This window comes from Poecile atricapillus, chromosome 1 (assembly GCF_030490865.1).
Source record: "Poecile atricapillus isolate bPoeAtr1 chromosome 1, bPoeAtr1.hap1, whole genome shotgun sequence".
NCBI classification, from domain to species: Eukaryota; Metazoa; Chordata; class Aves; order Passeriformes; family Paridae; genus Poecile; species Poecile atricapillus.
The window spans coordinates 131,919,864-131,937,656 of NC_081249.1; the positions used below are offsets into that span (position 1 = coordinate 131,919,864).

General features: G+C 37.2%; 1 protein-coding gene across 6 annotated transcripts in view; it reads right to left on the reverse strand.

Moving 5' to 3' along the window:
- Positions 1 to 17,793, reverse strand: part of PLEKHA7 (pleckstrin homology domain containing A7) — a 156,084-nt gene that overhangs the window by 104,573 nt on the left and 33,718 nt on the right. The window contains exon 1 of one of the 6 annotated variants that reach the window (XM_058846225.1): positions 1,203 to 1,465. The exons of the other annotated variants lie outside the window; for them this stretch is intronic. Coding sequence (XP_058702208.1) covers positions 1,203 to 1,273 — 71 coding nt within the window. The 5' untranslated portion in view covers positions 1,274 to 1,465. Of the gene's footprint in view, positions 1 to 1,202; positions 1,466 to 17,793 lie in introns of those variants that run through there. 6 annotated transcript variants of the gene reach the window in all.

Below are 17,793 nucleotides of genomic sequence, written 5' to 3' on the forward strand. Positions count from 1 at the left end.
GTTACCAGGCTTCAGCATCCACTAAAGACAGGCCAAAGGACAACCAACTTGGCTGACCTCTCAAGGGCTAACTCTGATACCCTGGAGCAGACAGCCCCAGTAGTGCTAGAGGGATACAAATATGTGAATCTATTTCAAGAACATATGAAATAGTGTTTAAATCAACTCTATGCAGAATCACTCACACTTTTGAGTTTCTACTCACAAGTGACCATTACTGCAGCCTTACCAAACTAACCCACACCACTGTCTATGCTGCAGTTAATGGAGATTGTCAAATTCATTCTCTAGATCTGAGTATGTGAATAATTAACTCATTTTCTTATCCTCCTCTTCATCAGTCTTACTGAAAGACAAGTAATAACACAAAACTCTTGTCCTAACTCCCATTTTCTCCTCCCTCTGTTATTGTTGCAGGGACTTCAGATTTAGACAAAATAAACATAGATTACATTCCTGTATTAAGGTGTGCCAGAAACCTGAGCTGTTTCAGCCACAGAAGTACTGTGACACATTCCCTCTAATTATTATGCAATATTACAGTCTTCTACAGCAGGAAGAGTAATTTCATGGTTAGGATCCAGCCCATTCACTAGAAAACTGTTATACAGCACTTTCAGAAGGAAGGATTACTAATAAAAAAGGACTGTTGAGTTAAAAAGATAAAATAAGAAGCTTGTACAATTTAACTTTACCACAACACTGGCATTTATAACCTTTTCACACGTGCACATTTCATGTGAATTATCTTAGAAGCAAAATGTAAGTACTTCTGTTTATTTACCTTATGTAATTATACATGAAAATACTTAAAATCATTAATGTTTTAGAAATCTATGTAATTTCCTTTTCTCAATACCAGAGATATCTGGCTCCCAATAAATGACAGAAATATCTGAATACATAACTCACTTTAAAAAATCTCCAAGGTTACAACTTCATTTTTCCAGTTAGAAAACTCTGAAAATATTTAGTATGCTCAGAAAATAAAAAATATTTGCTTTAAATAAAAGTGAACTTAATCATCAGGTTAGGCACACAGCATTCTAAAATACTATTTATGGTTTACAGCTTAACTCTCCAATTTTATAATTTTTTTCTGAGAACAAAGAAATGGGGAAAAAAAAATCAGTTAACACATTCATCATGCTACAGCTCTATATGCAACTGCATTAAAAGGTAAAACTTAAAACATGATGTACCTGCATGACACCTGGTAGAATGGATATCCTGGTAGAGGAAGAGAGTTTGAAAATCCAGACTGGCTCGACATTGCCTTCAGGTATTGTATCCACTTAAATCTCTTCTATGTTCCATATGCTAATTCCTTACTAAAAAAATATGTACGTACATATCCATCTGTACCTTTGTTCAAAGCTAACTAAAAAGAAAGCAAGTGCATATTTGAAGGTCTCGAGAATTCTGCCTGCTTCGTTTCAAACTGCTTCCTCAGTAGTGAAATTCCTAAAAGCCAACACCCTCATGACATCACATACTACAAAATCATAAACACGCAATTGCCTCAGCGAGGCAAGGACAGCCCGTCGGTTTTGACTCGACCGAGAGCCCTGCACCGCATTCTTCTTGCGAGCACAGTGCCTTTCAGGCAGAGACCTGCTGCCTGGAACAGCAGCCCTGCTCTGGCAGGCAGCCAGCAACCAGCACAACTTATTGCCAATGCCGCAAATCCCTCCGATCGCCTCATGAAGAGCCACACTGCAGGTGAAATATCGTTTCAGCCCTTCGCAAGAATTTCCTTCCAAATGCACGAGATCCATGACCTTGAACTTGGTGACAAAAACGTCATCTAAACATTTCAGTCAACTGTGCTCTGCGTACTATTGTTTTGTAAGCAAGATCAGATTGCAGTGCACACCGTGGTAGCATGAAAAATCATACTGAGCTTCCCCTGCTAAAGAAGAATCCTCTAAAGCTACACTCCCAACTATGGGAAAAACAGGAGGGAAGGAGAGGAGATGGAATCTTAAATCACATTATTTAAGCTACTGAATATAGATAAAATTATGTGCATGCCTTCCTGCAGTATTTTACTACTGCTTAAATCAAAGAAATATCAAAAGCAACATTTCTTTTGATATACAGTACAATGGTAAGATACATTAAAGTTATTTGTGCATGCCTTCCTCAAGAGAGAAAGACTATTGGAAAGCAGGAAGACATGTGAGTAGTCACAGTATTGCCCAGTGGCATGACTAATGTCAAATAGACTTAAATGATTATCTACCTACACTACTCTTAAGGAAAGTGTGCAGTGCCCTCACACACGGATTTCCTTAATTTAAGCAAAATTTTAAACAAAAGAGATTTTTAAAAATTATTTCATTACCTATGCTAGCTGCACTGGAAAACATTAAAATCTTGAGTTTACTACCTCTACCCCACGATATACTACTTACTTTCATATCATTTTGTCTGAGTTTTGGAAAAAGAATAATCAGTTTCATCTGGTTTATCCCAAGTTTATAATCGACATTTCCGTCATAAGAAAAATGGTACAAAACTTTGTCACTATCCTAGGTACCTTTTAAAGTCTGACTTAAAAGACACAGGTTACTGCATAGAGCTCCAATTCCTTAAATCCTATAAAAGTGCCAGGATACAAAGAGAGTACACAGTCTGCCCAAAAAAAGTGGTTAGGTTTGGGTTTTTTTTTTGTTTTCTTTTTTATTTGCCCAACTGATAATCTGGAAAAACAAAGAACCTTCTGGATACGTCATTTGTCATTTTGAATAAATTTTTATCTTTCTCCCGGCTTTGAAAAGGCAGTTGAAGCACAAATAATATTGTGGTATCAGCTGAAATTTTACAAACAGACTTGAAAAAGCATCTCTCTAATGTTTAGTATGCAGCACTCATGACTCTCAAAACCACTTGGGGAACACCAAAAAAAGTTGCGTGCATGTGAGAGGAAGAAAAAACTCTACTAAACTTGAGTCCCCTTTTCCTAATCAGAAATGTTAGGACAAATACTGGTAACTTCCATCCCCATGGCCACAGCTGCTGAGGGACGTGCCAGTGACTCCTCTGCACTGCCGTGCTTGGCCCTGAGGAGTCCCTTGTGCGTACACCCCTGAGACACTTGCACTTGTATTCTGTGTATCCTCTATGTGGTGTCCTCTCGACACTGATAACAGCAGCATTAGCACATTTTTGCAGTAACTCTCATCTCAGAATAACTCCTAGCCTCAACTGGGATTTAGGATGTTTCCATTGGATTTGCCAGCTGGAAAAGAATGTTAGTGTCAAGTCGGCAGATTACCGGTTTATAAATTAGGAGTCTTAGAGGTTGCCAGTGGCTTGCCATGACATTTTGCAAAAATCACATAGTCTCTTAATGCCTAGCTTATCCACATAATGAGGAAAATACAGCCTGACAGTAAAGGAATGATGTGAGGTTAATTTTTTTTTTGTAATTAAGTATTGAAATCCTCTGATTAAAGATTTATGAAGGGATAAAACAGCTGTAGCATTTGAGGGAAAAGATGTGTGGGAATATTTAGAATAGAGCTTTTTTTTGCCTTCTGCTCCTAGCTCTAACACAACAGAAGCATTATTTCTCTGAAATTTCAATTTAAATATAAAAGCCATTTAAATTTCAAAATATGGTGGAAAGTGCAGTTTTTAAATGGGTAGACAGCATTCCACAGCATTTCAAGATGGGGAAAAGTGAGATGACAATAGGCAGACAAAAACTGTATTTAGGATGATCTTTCCAGAAGTGGAATCCTTCATTGGTAGGCATCACACCACTTCATTGGAAACAGAAAGGGAAAGTGTGGCTTAAGACAGAGAAAAGGGAAAGAGAAAATCTGGTTAGGACCAAAGAGAATGCCTCCCCATAACAAAACCCTACAGTTAACAAATGCCCCTCTTCTTTAGTTCTACAAGCAGGCTGGAAGGCAGAACACAACTACTTTTGGGATCCAGACCTAACTTGCCAAACACCACCTCCACTGAAAGAGACAAGTGGGTTACATTCCAACTGCAGTCACATCTGTTGGAAATTTACTTCCGAGTTTCAGAGCCAACAAGCTCACTTAAAAATAACCACCTTAGTATTGTTTGGCATAGCATGCCATGTAACACTTATTACTCTGCAGGAACAAAATTAAAGCAAGAAAATAAGTTTGGGACACAAATACTGTGGGCTACAGAATTTACATGACCTCAGTACTGAAGGAAGTGACCTGCTAGAGTATTTAATGCTGCTGCTTGAAAAGGTATGAAATACTTAACTGAGATACAACTGCAGTTCAAAAAGCTGCAGTTCAAAAAGGACAGGCTGAAAGCCTGGAGAAGAACAAATTCATGGTATTTTCAGCTATTTCAAACAAGTAGCATCCTTGGTAAACTAATGGAATATTTGTTTAAAGCCAAGTCAGGCTGAAGAGGAAACCTCATAACTAACAATCAATTTCATCAAATCTGGAACTGAGAGCATGCATTCTGTAGACAATTATGTGATTATATATCAAAATGCATATAAAATGTTCAGTATTCATAAAAATAGAATGAAGTGTCATGCAAAAATTACTGTAACATCAATACCATAAATCAGTAATTTACTCCCATCTGAAGCGTTATATTTGATATTTTCATTGCCTGTTGTATCAGTGTCTAATAAATTAGACAGTGAATTAGAACAAAACCAAGAAATGTAAAATAAAATTACATGCAGTTTGAAAATAACAGCATTCACAAAGAAAATTTTACAAAGGTATTCAATATAATGAGCAGTACTTAGATGACATAACAGAAAGTCTTTCCCCTCCTTTCTGTACAAAACACAAAAATAAAGAAATATTCAACAATACTAAAGAATAATGGCAAATTTGCAAATGAAGAAGGACACTATCACTGGAAATTCAAAACTCATCCAGAGTTAAAGAATAACTGGATATTTATATAGGGGAAAAACAAACAAACAAAATTCCCTAAACCCAAACAACCCAGAAGTGATGCCTGAAAGGAAAGAGGACTTATAAACAAGATCAGTACTTTGGAGAAAAAAAAACATGTGAGAAAGCCATCTAACCTCACTGCCAACGGATGTCTTCCTTATTCTTCCCTGAGACAGACTAGTGGGGTCAATGACAATGCATAATCTCTGCTGTACTCCTAAACTTGCTGGTCAAACAACACAACTAAAAATTGTTTCTTTTGCTAATTAGTGTTAATAATCAGTAGAGTTCAAATCTCACATGTAGATAACAAGCAAAAAGGTTTTCTTTTTCTTTCTTCTCTTTTTCTTTCCTTTTTTTTTTTTTTTTTAATTTTTCGTTCCCTACCCAGCCTTTCACTGGCTAACACAGGGCCCAACTGCAAATTTAAAACTTCTCCAAAGGGAGATTTCACATAGAATTGTCTTGGATTGGAAGGGAACTTAAAGATCAACCCCCCTGCCCTGGACAAGGACACCTTCCACTAGATCAGGTTTCCCACAGCCCCATCCAGCCTGGTCTTGAACACTTCCAGGGATAAGGCAGTCACAGCTTCTTTGGGCAACCTGTGCCAGTGTCTCATTAGCCTCACAGTGAAGAAAGAAAAAGATGAAGACATCCTTTGCAAGGTAAACTGCCAACTTACTCCTTCCTGCAATCACACAGGCTGACAAGACTGATGGAACTCCATAAAGTAGAAACAGTAAGAGCCTTGAAGTATAAAGTATCTGAAATTTAAGGAATCTATTTCCATTAAGGATTTGTCCTTCGAGAAACAGTGAAGTAAAAGTAATGGGAAGACACAGCAATAGGTTATATTTCAGGTATGGACACATTTCTGCATCCAGAAGCTTTGTCTTAAGGTCACAGAATCACAGAATCATTAAGGTTGGAAAAGACCTCAAAGATCAGCGAGCACAGCCTATGACTGAACAGCATCAACCACGAACACAACTATACCACAACACTCAGTGCCATGTCCAGTTGTTTCTTAAACACCCCCAGGGACAGGGACTATCACTTCTCTGGGTTATCTGTTTCAATGCTTGAAAGACTTTTCATTGAAAAATTTCTCCCTGCTGTCCCACCTGAACCTCCTCCAGTGCAGCTTGAGGCCATTTCCTCTTCTCCTGTCACTGGCTTCCTGGGAGAAGAGACCAATTCCCACCTGGCTACAGGCTCCTTTCAGGAAGCAGTACAGACCAATAATTCCTATATCTGAAAAAAAGTCTAGAATTTAATCTATATACCTGAGAATTCACAGTGGAGTTACTGGACTTATATGTCCATTTGCTACCTTAGTCCTTTCCAGATATTCTTACTTGGATTAAGAAATCATATTTTTAACATTTTTTTTTTTCAATCTGGTACAAGAGGGAAGGACTTATTAAAGTCTTATCTAAACAAGATTTATTTTTAGCCCAAACATAAAACTGCTCTTAGCTACTTTATTAGAAAGGCTGTAAAGATGTTCAGAGTCCAACACCATCACTCTGACTTGCAAGGCCACCTAACCAACATTACCCAAAAGCCATTCAGCTACCAGGAGTTCAGGGACAGCCTGCACAGCCTCCACTGACCTGACACATTCCAGTAACACATCAAGTCAAAAGTTCAGGCACTATTCACACATTGCCATTAATACTCAAAGCACAGCATCACAGCCTCTGTATCCAAACCAGAGGTGACATGCCTCCCTCTCTTTCATTCCTTCCAAGTTGGCACTCCACATTTATATGTGGCTGAAGGCTCCATTCCTTTTACTCTCCTCTGGGTGCTCAAGAGACAGCACGCTTCTTCAGGCTTTGCACATTGATACAGCCATCATCATTGATTTCAGTTACTCTACAGCTTAGGTAACTTTTACCACCAGTCATCCATGAATTCTCAAAATTCTCAATGGCTCACACATAGTGCGTGATATCAAACATGGGAAAAAATCATGCACTAGCACTGAAATTAATGAACTGCAATCTGCATCTAGATGTCAGATAGCCAGTGCATGTTTCTTTACTGTTTAGCAAGTGTTCAGGCAGAAGCCAAACAGCTCTTCATTGTGGCCAAAGGTTCTCATTTGATTCATGAGTAACTGAAGACGGCTGGCACCCTGCCTGGCAGAGAGATAACCCTGTCCTGTTGAACTAGAGCAGTGAACCCTCCTGCCTGCACACCCAAAGCCACAATGAGGTTGCTGTGTAACCAGGTGCCGTGTTTTCAGCCAGGCCATTCTGCCCTGCAGCTGTCTGAACTAGCCTGTAACAATCTGCAGAAGGAACAAGAAAAATTCTTGTCAGCAGTAAAACATGAGGATGTCTTCTGGGCAGGGAAGAATACCTGAGCTGTAAATTAACCTCCTGCAAGTCATGAAACAACACAAACATAAAGCCATTGACCATGACCAAGACAAGAAAGGTGAAGGCCCCTGCTAACAGCCTTGCCCTCCTCTCCAACTGCAATTCCAGCTGAAACAATAAGCCTCAAGTAACCTGCAAATGGAAACTAACTTCCAGGATTGGCCTGATCACTGGTGACAGTCTGAGGCACACAGACATTAGTTATTCTGTACCTGTGCACAGCAAACAGCTTGTACTGCACATCCTTGAATTCTAACCTAGGTAAACTTTGGAGGATGATCTCACCTTTAACAGTAGAAGGAAACATTACCCTCAGCCACCACGTTCATTCACTCTCTATCATCCCCATGACCTTTACCCAGGAAACAGAGCAAACAGCACCTGGCCCCACAGGCACTACCAGCAAGGGGGAAACTGTTCCTCCAAGGAAAACAGGAGGTTCGCTCAACAGAGTAGGGATTTTTAAGGCCTGTACCTTCTACAGAGACCATTTCAGAGTGACAGTTCTATTTTCTGCTTACAGCATTTGTAAATACAAGAGCATAAATCTTGTGCACTGTAGCCTCAGCAGGTATTACACATTTCAGTTCAAAGATAATGTGAGAATCAAATTAGTCTCTCACTGTATGAAATAATTACATATTCTTAAATCTGAAATGACTTTTATAAAAACTAGAAAAATAGCATTCATGAAGGCATTACATCATTATATATAGAGAGGAAAAAAAAAAATAAACATGGAGAGCCAGAAATGGGATTAAGCTACTTTATTCTACTTAAAAATGAATTATACTGCATAAATACTTCCTGTCAAGTGACACGAAAATATTCACCAGAAAACTAACAAAAATGATTGAATTTGAAAAAAACCAAAACAAAGAAAGCCAACAAAAAACAACAACAAAAAACTGCCTCACACACCAAAACCCTGAGTCAGTCAGATAAACTTCAAAGGAATCAACTTTTGCTAAAAACAAACAGGAAATCTAGGATTGCATGATTACTGAGCATGCATGTAAGTAAATTGGGCTGAAGTGACTTCACTGGAACAGTCACCTCAAACATATGTCGAAGTCAGAACACTGATATTATAAGCAACTTTTAAAATTACTTTGAATTTAGAAAGCAAGGTTACTTTCTATCATGACACAAATATTAACTTGAGTGATCTACCAGAACATAGCAAATTTCTCTCTCCACAGACACAGTTTATTAATACAAACTATTTATGCCTATTTAATGGCAGTCAGCTTGCTGGCCCTTGATGAAGCTCCAAATAATATATTTCTTGTAGGACCGCAGATACAGACAGGGAGTCTATTTTTGAGGTTCAGGATAAAGCAAAGTCTTCTGCGCAAGTGTGATTCTTAATCAAGATGTATTTTAAATTAACAGCCCTGATAAATTCTTATCTGTAATAACCTATTCAAAATTCAAACTAGCAAATAAACTGTAACTACAATGCCTTGCAAAGGGTGCAAATCACCTATCAGGTAAGAGAAAAGTGTCACAAGTAGAGGCAAATGTAGCACTGTCACTTCACTTCTAAATTGGCATTTTGTGTAATTCGATGTGCCTCCAAAGAACAAAAGTAAAAAGCAACTGTTGGGTGTAGAAACTTCTGAGGTCAGGGTGATAAATTAAACCACTTCCCAAATAAGCTTTCCTAATTAAGGCTTCTAAACCAGAGCTGGCTTGCTTTCAGTTATTACCACTGTTACAAGTAATCTGAAACATTCTTGATAAAATATTTTTAGCATCAACACCAGCATATTAAAACCAGTTGAAGGTCGTAAGGATGAAACAAATAAAAGTTCACACTCAGGAAAATATCAGATTCATTCCTAAAACTACACAGAAGTGCTGTGAAAACTCCCTACTTAAATCAGTTTCAAGATTTCTTTATAGTTATCAATTTAATGTATCGGTTAATTAAAATAATAAAACAGCATATCCATCCATTCCTGGATTCTATCTACAGGATTTTGCTTCCTCCTCCCCACAGGTACACCTGGACTACTAAAAAGGGTGAGTTTTCTTTTGTTAAAAGACAGAAACATTGTATACATAGTCTTAATCAATTTTATGTCTTCCCAACCTCGCCAAAGAAATATTTGTTTAATTAGACAAATGGCACTTTTTATGATAATTGTATTTCCACTTTAAAAATTTAATTTGCATAACAATATTTTTATTTTCTAGGTCAATTCATGTGCCACTAAATGACAATTCAGGACTAGAAACTAAAGTATTATTAAATCTATTCTCTGAAATGTAAATATTTCATACTAGTGTTTTTAAGCAGTGAACCACTGAAATCCTTTATTCTGTGTTGGTGTACAAACTTTTGGCATTTTCTTCTATATTAATCGACATTAATCTCAGAAAAAAAACAATGCTAAAGAATCCTTTACATCCCCAACACAGCAATCTGTTACATGCTTATTATTTCCATATTATACCCAATCTTGAAGTGGAAGAAATTAAACATAATCATGACATTATACAATGCACATCTGATCCCCAGTCACACTGTTAAGAACTGAAAAGACTGCACAGAATTCTAAAAGAACAATGATATTTGTAAAAACAACCAAAACCATGAAGTATCTAAAAGCACCAGGAATGGAAACACACAAGGTAACAGGGACCATGGGCTTTCAAGGGCAGAAGATGCATTTCTATGCAAAACAGACAAACAGGACATCCTTTAAAATGTACACTGACTTACACACACAAAAAAATCACAAATTATATTTCAATTAATCTTCTGATGCCTGGGCTATGATTCGTGTTTATAACACCTGAACACCTAAACTCATATGCTTTGTCAAAAAAAGGGCTTTTTTTTTTCCTCCCCCTAAGAACAACAAGGATAAAAAGGTGAAGGACATAGACTCAAACTTGGCCAATGAAACCTATGACTCAGCATTGCAAGAAAAAGCCAAGGTATGCCATGATTTGATTTGTAACTGAGCTTTGGGTTGCTACAGCAACTTCATTACTTCAGAAGATATTAGAAATACTTCCATTCTTCATCCCTCATAATAAAATCTGTTAAAATGCTTTGGAAATCATTAAAATACTTATTTTCTTTGGTAAAAATTAATTATCTATTTGAATGCTAAGTCTATGAGGACCAAGCAACCAGAATTTTTCACAAATCTGGAATGCAACTACTGAGAGAATGGTAGGAATATCTGACATTTGCTGCCCTAATTATTGAAGATAATAGCACTCAACTATCAAACAGGTATTTTAATCCCAAAGCAAACTTTTCAAAACATGTCACTAAGTAAATAGTGCACATTCAGAGTTTCACGATGGAAAGCTCAAAAGGGTTAGCAAGACATCAGTACAAAATCCTCATATTACCTCAGGCATTTAGCACACAGGAAAAAATACAGTTTCAAATGAAACATTACAAGCTTGTTTTGTTGTTTTTTTTTAATGACTGAACACTGATACATACCTAAGATAGTACCTTTTCAAAACACTGCTTGCAGACCGTCAGCTCCAGTCAGCCATTAAGAGTTCTCATAATTAAGCCTGAAGCACCCATAAGCATTCAAAAGTGAAGCACAGTCATTAAAAAGGACCATGCTTAAGCTCTCCCTATTAGCTGGGAAAAAATTCATTAATGCCTTCACTCCTCTCTTTCTGCCCAGGGAAAGAAAGAAAGGGGAGGGAAGATCAGAGCAGAACACCGCCTACATTGCCATCATTTCCTCCCAACAGCTCAGCCACACAGAGGAAAAGGACCAAAACTTGTCTCCATACTGGCTTCGGTGCTTCAGACTGGCTTCAGACAAACAAACCAGAATTAATTTGATTTATGTAACAGATGTGAGTGACATGTGGCCCTTCCTCGACCACATCCACTCAGTGTCATCATTCTCTCACGTGTTTTGAGATAAAGACAATAAACTTAAATCTAGATACATTAAGAAACCTTAATTATGATATTATATCCCAGGTAATTCCTAGAATCAGAAAACAGATGTTTAAATGATGCATCATTCTAATTAGCTCTCAGCATTTGTCCCTAGCCACACAACTTCTGTGGTGGAGACCACAGCAGCTTTGCAGAGTTAAGTTTGCAGACAACCACCTTTTGGGTTTCCTCCCATTTAGAACAAGTTAATCAGCTTGCTCTGTAAAGCCAAATTAAATATATGATTTCAGGAAAATATCCCTACTCTGATTAATTACTTGAAGCAAAGCACAAACAGTTATTGCATACATAATTTTAATGAAATTATTGTAAAATTGGAGTACTTTACGCGTGGGAGGATTAAACCTGTAAATTTCTCCTCAGATGTATGAATTAAAAATCTCTGCACTTTGGTGAGGTATGAAACTTATTAAAAGAGCATTGACATGTTCCATGACTCCTACTTCAAAGCAACTAAATTATCAGGAATTACTATGTTTTATTCTGAAACTGCCTTCAAAATACAAAATTACTTCTGGTCTAAGTGCTTCAGTAATTTTAAAACTTTCATGTAACAAACTTCCATACAAACCAATCAGAAAACTCACTGTTAGAGCTCTTGGTAACTAAATTTTGTCTCAACAATACGCTGTGTTAAAACAATTACCTAACGTGTTATGCTAATATAAGTAGGTCACATTGTTTCAATTAGATTTGCCATAAAATTCTTCCTAATAAATCCAGTTGCAAGAGACACGCTTGCTTTATTTTCTCTAAAAAGCTGTTAATTTAAAATTAAATATTAGGCAACCCACAGTCTTTGAGAAATTCAACACCTTGCCTGCCACTTAAATCAAAGCATATATATTTTATGAGTTCTGTTTTTCTGCAAATACACAGAGAGAAGCCTTTGTCAAAATACCACCAGTTACAACTGCATGACTGAAATTCTTCCTGTATTTGGGAGCAGAAGGGGGCTGAGGGGGGGTGTCATTTATCACCGAGTTGCTGCAACTTTACTCTCATTGCTGAATGCAACACAATAAGAGGCAAAACCACCATACTCATTTTACTAAGGGGTATAATTCTAAAAATAAAATAAAAATCTGTGAGACTGCAAGCCTTGTTTCCTTTCCTGTTCACCAAATATATGTGTGAGAAATTAAACCTTTACCTAAACTTGTATTTTCCTCATCACCACAGGATCAAAAACTTCAAAAGTTTGGGAATAATCCAACTACTCCTTACTTACCTTATAAATGAGATACGAAAATACATGCAAAGAAGTGGTTCTAGGAGTAAATGCTATACAAATACCTCCATTAAAATATACCAAGAGGTGAGATCTATCACGTAAGTGAAAATCTACCCTAACTCAACATTTGTTTTTGATTAATTTACATTTAATTGTAGGTGCTCACAAAGTTTAAAAAAAGGCAACATTGATCTCTGCTCACTGCAGAATATTTTAATCTGGAATCATAATATTAGACAGTCACTTAGACAGTAAGTTACTTTTGCTTTGAAATAATATTTACATAATGGTACACCAGCAAACAGGCCCCAGACAGCTCTTCCTAGGGGCGCATCAGACCAGAAACAAGCAACATCAGGAAGAAGCTGTTGCCTCTCAGCTGAGCTGACAAACTTTCACTCTTCAACTTTATACAAATGTAGCAGTAATTACTCACTTAACCTGACACCAGTTCCCACATTGTTCATTCCCACAGACTACATGGGGCAGAAGGGGATGGATGTCTTCCTGCAGTGCTGCACGTGCTGAAACCCCAGCGTCCCTCCCATCCTCCCAACAGCTTTTCAGGACCAGCCAAAAATGTCTTTTCCACACTGAGCCACCATTAAAATCAATGGTTACAATCCCAGGCTAAAAAGGGGTTTTTGCTTGTAGGGATGTTTAAAAAATATTACCTAGCAGTTGAGTTGATTAGACTCAACTAATCAACTATATGTAATATATGTATATATATGTATGTATATGTATGTATGATATATGTAAGCAACCACTTCTCAAATCCCCCCAGTTTTCCCTAACACCACTTCACCAGTCACAGTTGGCAGCTCACTCTCTTTCTCCTCCATTCTCCAATACTGCTATTGCATCCCCTGTCCCTAACACCTTCTGAATTTAGGAACTGTCTGTAGTATGAAAACTTGTAGTCATAACCAGGCTTCTGCAAACCAGATTTTTTTTTTTTCATAGAAGACTAGAATATTGTGGCCATTCCCAGTGGAAATATTGCTTCTCAACCTGTTTTGAGTTTTATTTTGGCTTCAGGGAAAATATTGTTTCATATCTTCATGACCCCTCAAAAATCAGAACTGTCTCATTATCAAGAAGCACACAACTTTTTACATGCTAATTTTAAATTCTAAAAGGGAATAGGTGATGAATGTACTAAAACAAAGAATGAAACAAGACCACCTCTTTTCCCACAGCATTTAGATTAAAAAAGCTAAAGATCACAACATTACTTCATGGTTACTTTCGTACACCTGAACAGTGTTCCCACTTAAAAAACAGGGATGGAAGGGGAGACATTAGTCCTTAATGATGAGAAAGGAAGTATTAAGTATAAAATGAGACACACTTTTTGAACTTCCAAAGGATTGCTATGGTAAGTTAACAGATGGGAACATTAAACCATGGGATCCGTGCTACTGGCCTTTGAAGAGAGGAGAACAAGATTGCACCTAAGATGCCTGAAGATTTGTGGACCTGTCTTCCAGCTCGGGAACATCATCTAAAACAGAATAGACACTGGATGTATCAATATGCTAAACACCTTTTCTGAACAGAGAAACACTCTGAAGCCCTGTGAAGCTGTCTGAACAGTTTTCATTTGGTCTAAGCTTTTGGCATAGAAAACGTAATTCTGTAAGAAGCTCCAATTAAAATCATAATGGCTCTACAAATATTTAAAAACATGAGAAAAAAAATCCCTTCACTATATTTCTTTAAACCAAGAAAACATACGCCTTAAGCATGGCATGTTTGGTACTACAAAGCAATTAGAGCTGGAATACCAGAGAATATGAAACTACTACCCTTCAAGACTAGACTTAAGATACTTCAAATTCTGATTTATTTCTATCTAACATACTAAAATGTCAAAGCCATTCCCAGCTTACTTATGTTCCAACAGATTAGTTTTGCCATTTAAGACAGAGAAAAGCACTGTAATGCCACTACAGAAGCTTCCAAGTGCTTGTTCAACCTAAAGACACACCGTAAACCTCACAGCATAAGTGAGGTGTCATTATAGGAGACTTTTCCTTCTGCATTGCAGGCTAAAAACAGTGTAATAAAGGTCTTAAAGACTATAGAAGACGTTCTCTGGGTTTTAATTCAAAATGTCAGAAGTACACTGCAGGCTTCACCATATTTCTTTTTTTAAAATTAATTATCAAAAGCACAGAAACACCAGAACTCCCCAGATTCACTTTTACATCTCATTTCCAAATGCTTGAGCTCAAAAGATTTCTAAATATTTTTTTAACCTATTTAATTATCTAAAGTATGCTATTAATTCTGTAAGCATGCTGAAGAACAGTTCAAAGGTGCTTCAACAATCTTAACTGGGAATCATTTGAATGATGAACAAGTACCACACTGCAGGAAGAGCTATTTGTAATAAAATTTCCTCATGATGGCAGCATAAACCATTCCGATGAAGTACTAAACGACAATGCACATTCCTACTCATACAAAAGTGAGACCTCAGCTGCTTCACTACCCATTTTCCCCTCTTCACACTGCCTTTTTTACACTATTTTATAGTCTTCAGATTTAGCCCCCAGAATTCCACAGGAGTATCATTCTGCTTCACACATGCAATTTATGAAGAAAGATAAGGTACTACCCTACAGACTGTTTTGACAAGGGATAGTTTTATGCAGCTTCCCCATGCATTCAACTATGTATATTCCATTCTGAATTCCAAATGGATTTTGTATCATTTGTATATTCTACTTTTGGAGAGTCTGACACCTGCACAGTCTACACATCTGTGTGAATTGCTAAGGCAATGATTCAACCAAGATCTATTAAGCTCTTCTGAAGAAAGATCTCCCATCAAGTTCTGTTTCCTCTTAATGTTTCTGCCCTATGAAAGGACAATACCATGACTTGCAAGATCCCATTGCCAGAAGGACTCTGAAAATCTGACACTTCGTCTTACTGACCTTCCACAGTGTACACATCACTGAGATTTATAGGCAGTTGTATACTTTTATAAGGCATGAAAATCATTGAGATCAAAATGGACATGGATTTCAGCTTATCAACAAATTACCATTAACTCTGTGTTGATTAAGAATAGGTTTGAGATTAAAAAGATCATCATGCTTGGAAAGACTTTGTTTAAAAGCTATTACTAGTACAAATCACTCTGTACTGCAAGTGTGGCTTTGCTGAGGCTCTGACTTCCAAAATCTCATTGCTTGAAATTGAAAAGGTCAGCCAATGTCCCCTCAGATCAGACACCACAAGTTGTTCCTTAACCAAGTTCTATCAAAATAATCTGACTTTTTCAAACCATACAGTAGAGTATAATGGAACCCAGATCACTGAGACAGCAGCTGTAAGCTCCTAGAGGAGAAAAGACTGACCAGTAAGAATGACTGATGCTCCCAATCTCCTGCTTAGTTACAAGATCCATATTTGTCTACAGCCTTTAAAACGGCACTAAGCCCCCACTCGCTTCTTAGAATGCCTACACAGAGTTTAAAGACCAGAGGTGTATCTTGATTTATTTCAATTTCACATTAATGAGTACCTCTGTTTAAATATACCTAAAAACCTTATCAATTTGCAGGTTTACACTCTCAGTGATTAATTTCCAACTGCTTAAAGGAAGCAATCTTGAGACTCCATCAAAATTAAGATAAACTGCCACTCACCCTACTTCTAGACATTCAACACTGGAAGAGTAAACATCCGTAAGAAAAGGAAAAATGTAAAAGTTGCAAGTCCGGTTTAGATAGAAGAGAAGCTAGGAGAAACACAAATGAAACATGTTTCTAACCTATGAAATACAGGATAGATGTATTTGTTCTGGCTTGGCATTCCTGGACAGAGCAAACATTGTTGTAACACCTAAAAGCAGCAGCGAAGGTTTTTTGACTGTAGTTAAGGTTTTCCTATCTCTATTCACGTCTTGGCAGTTTTATCTACACTATGGTAAGAAGGGTGGTTAACACTAATTTTCTCAAATCTGACTCAGATTACACTGATTGAAAAGACTGGCCATATCTTAATTTGAGGGTTTACAATAAGAAGATTAAAACAAACCAGCAGCATCTTTATTTTTAAGCACTACACTCACTAAGCAGCAAACAAGTACCACATCAGAGAAAGAGTAGCTGTCATTACACCCCATCTCCCAAACACTAATGGTTTCTAAGAGAATTATCATTCCTCCAGAAACCTCCAATTTTCTCCATACACCTTTACAGAACAGCTATTCTGGCCAAGACAGCAGCAGGGCTTTACCACATTTCCTCTGCTTAACAGGATTTTTCAAATGAGCAGCAAAGCCTGGGAGCAGCTGGAGCTTCAGAGGACGACTGCCTCATTATCAGTAGCAAGCAGCAGAGTAGATGAAGCAGAGAAAAAAGCCAAGTTCCCCATTTGAAGGGACAGTTACTTGGTTTAAAAATCACAGCCTAAAATCAAGACTCTGCTGCTGGTATGTACATCTGTGTGCATTATTATATAAAAACAATATAAAAGGAGTCCTGTATGAATTTACAGCTTTTTTTCATTTATATAACATTAGTTTAATTTGAGAAACATGATGGCAATTGAGTTACGTGAAACCTAGATGCAATTAGAAACCACCACTTCCACCAGTTTCAGCAAGGCACTTCAAAAATATAATGAAATATTCATGGCCATATTGTGACATAAGAGCCTACAACCAGCTTAAAAGAAGCAAGAGGGATTGCACAACAGCCTGTCAATTAGAAAAGAAAAAAAAATAATGAAAATGTGTGTTTGGAAAGACAAACTTTCCCTCTCAAATTGTTTTTTACTCTAGTCTTGTCTCTAATTGCTAGAAATTATCAGAAAACACTAATTTTTGCACAGATGTAATGTGATAAATACTACATGAACATTTCATTTTTTTCAATTATCAGAAGAAAGTTTTCATATGCAGAAGATAGTTAGTTGAACAAAAATTTAAGGAAGACAAAGCCAGAAGATTTAAAAAGCAAGAGAAATAGAACATTCAAAATTAGATCCAAAGCATCACCTAACAACTGAAAGTAGAGAAATGCAGAGATAATGCATAATGAATGCCCGATCATTAAAAACTGTAAACTGATCAGTAAGCAGGAGGCACCCAGCATAAGCCACCACTGTAACATGGCAGTGAAAAAGACAAAAATTCAGTGCCAGGATAAATCATGACAGGTATTTCCAGAAAAGAGAAGGAAATACTCTAAGCATCCTTCAACTGTGTTTCAGCAAATCTTTATCAAGAATATCATGCTCCATTCTAGATGATCCATATTTAGAAAC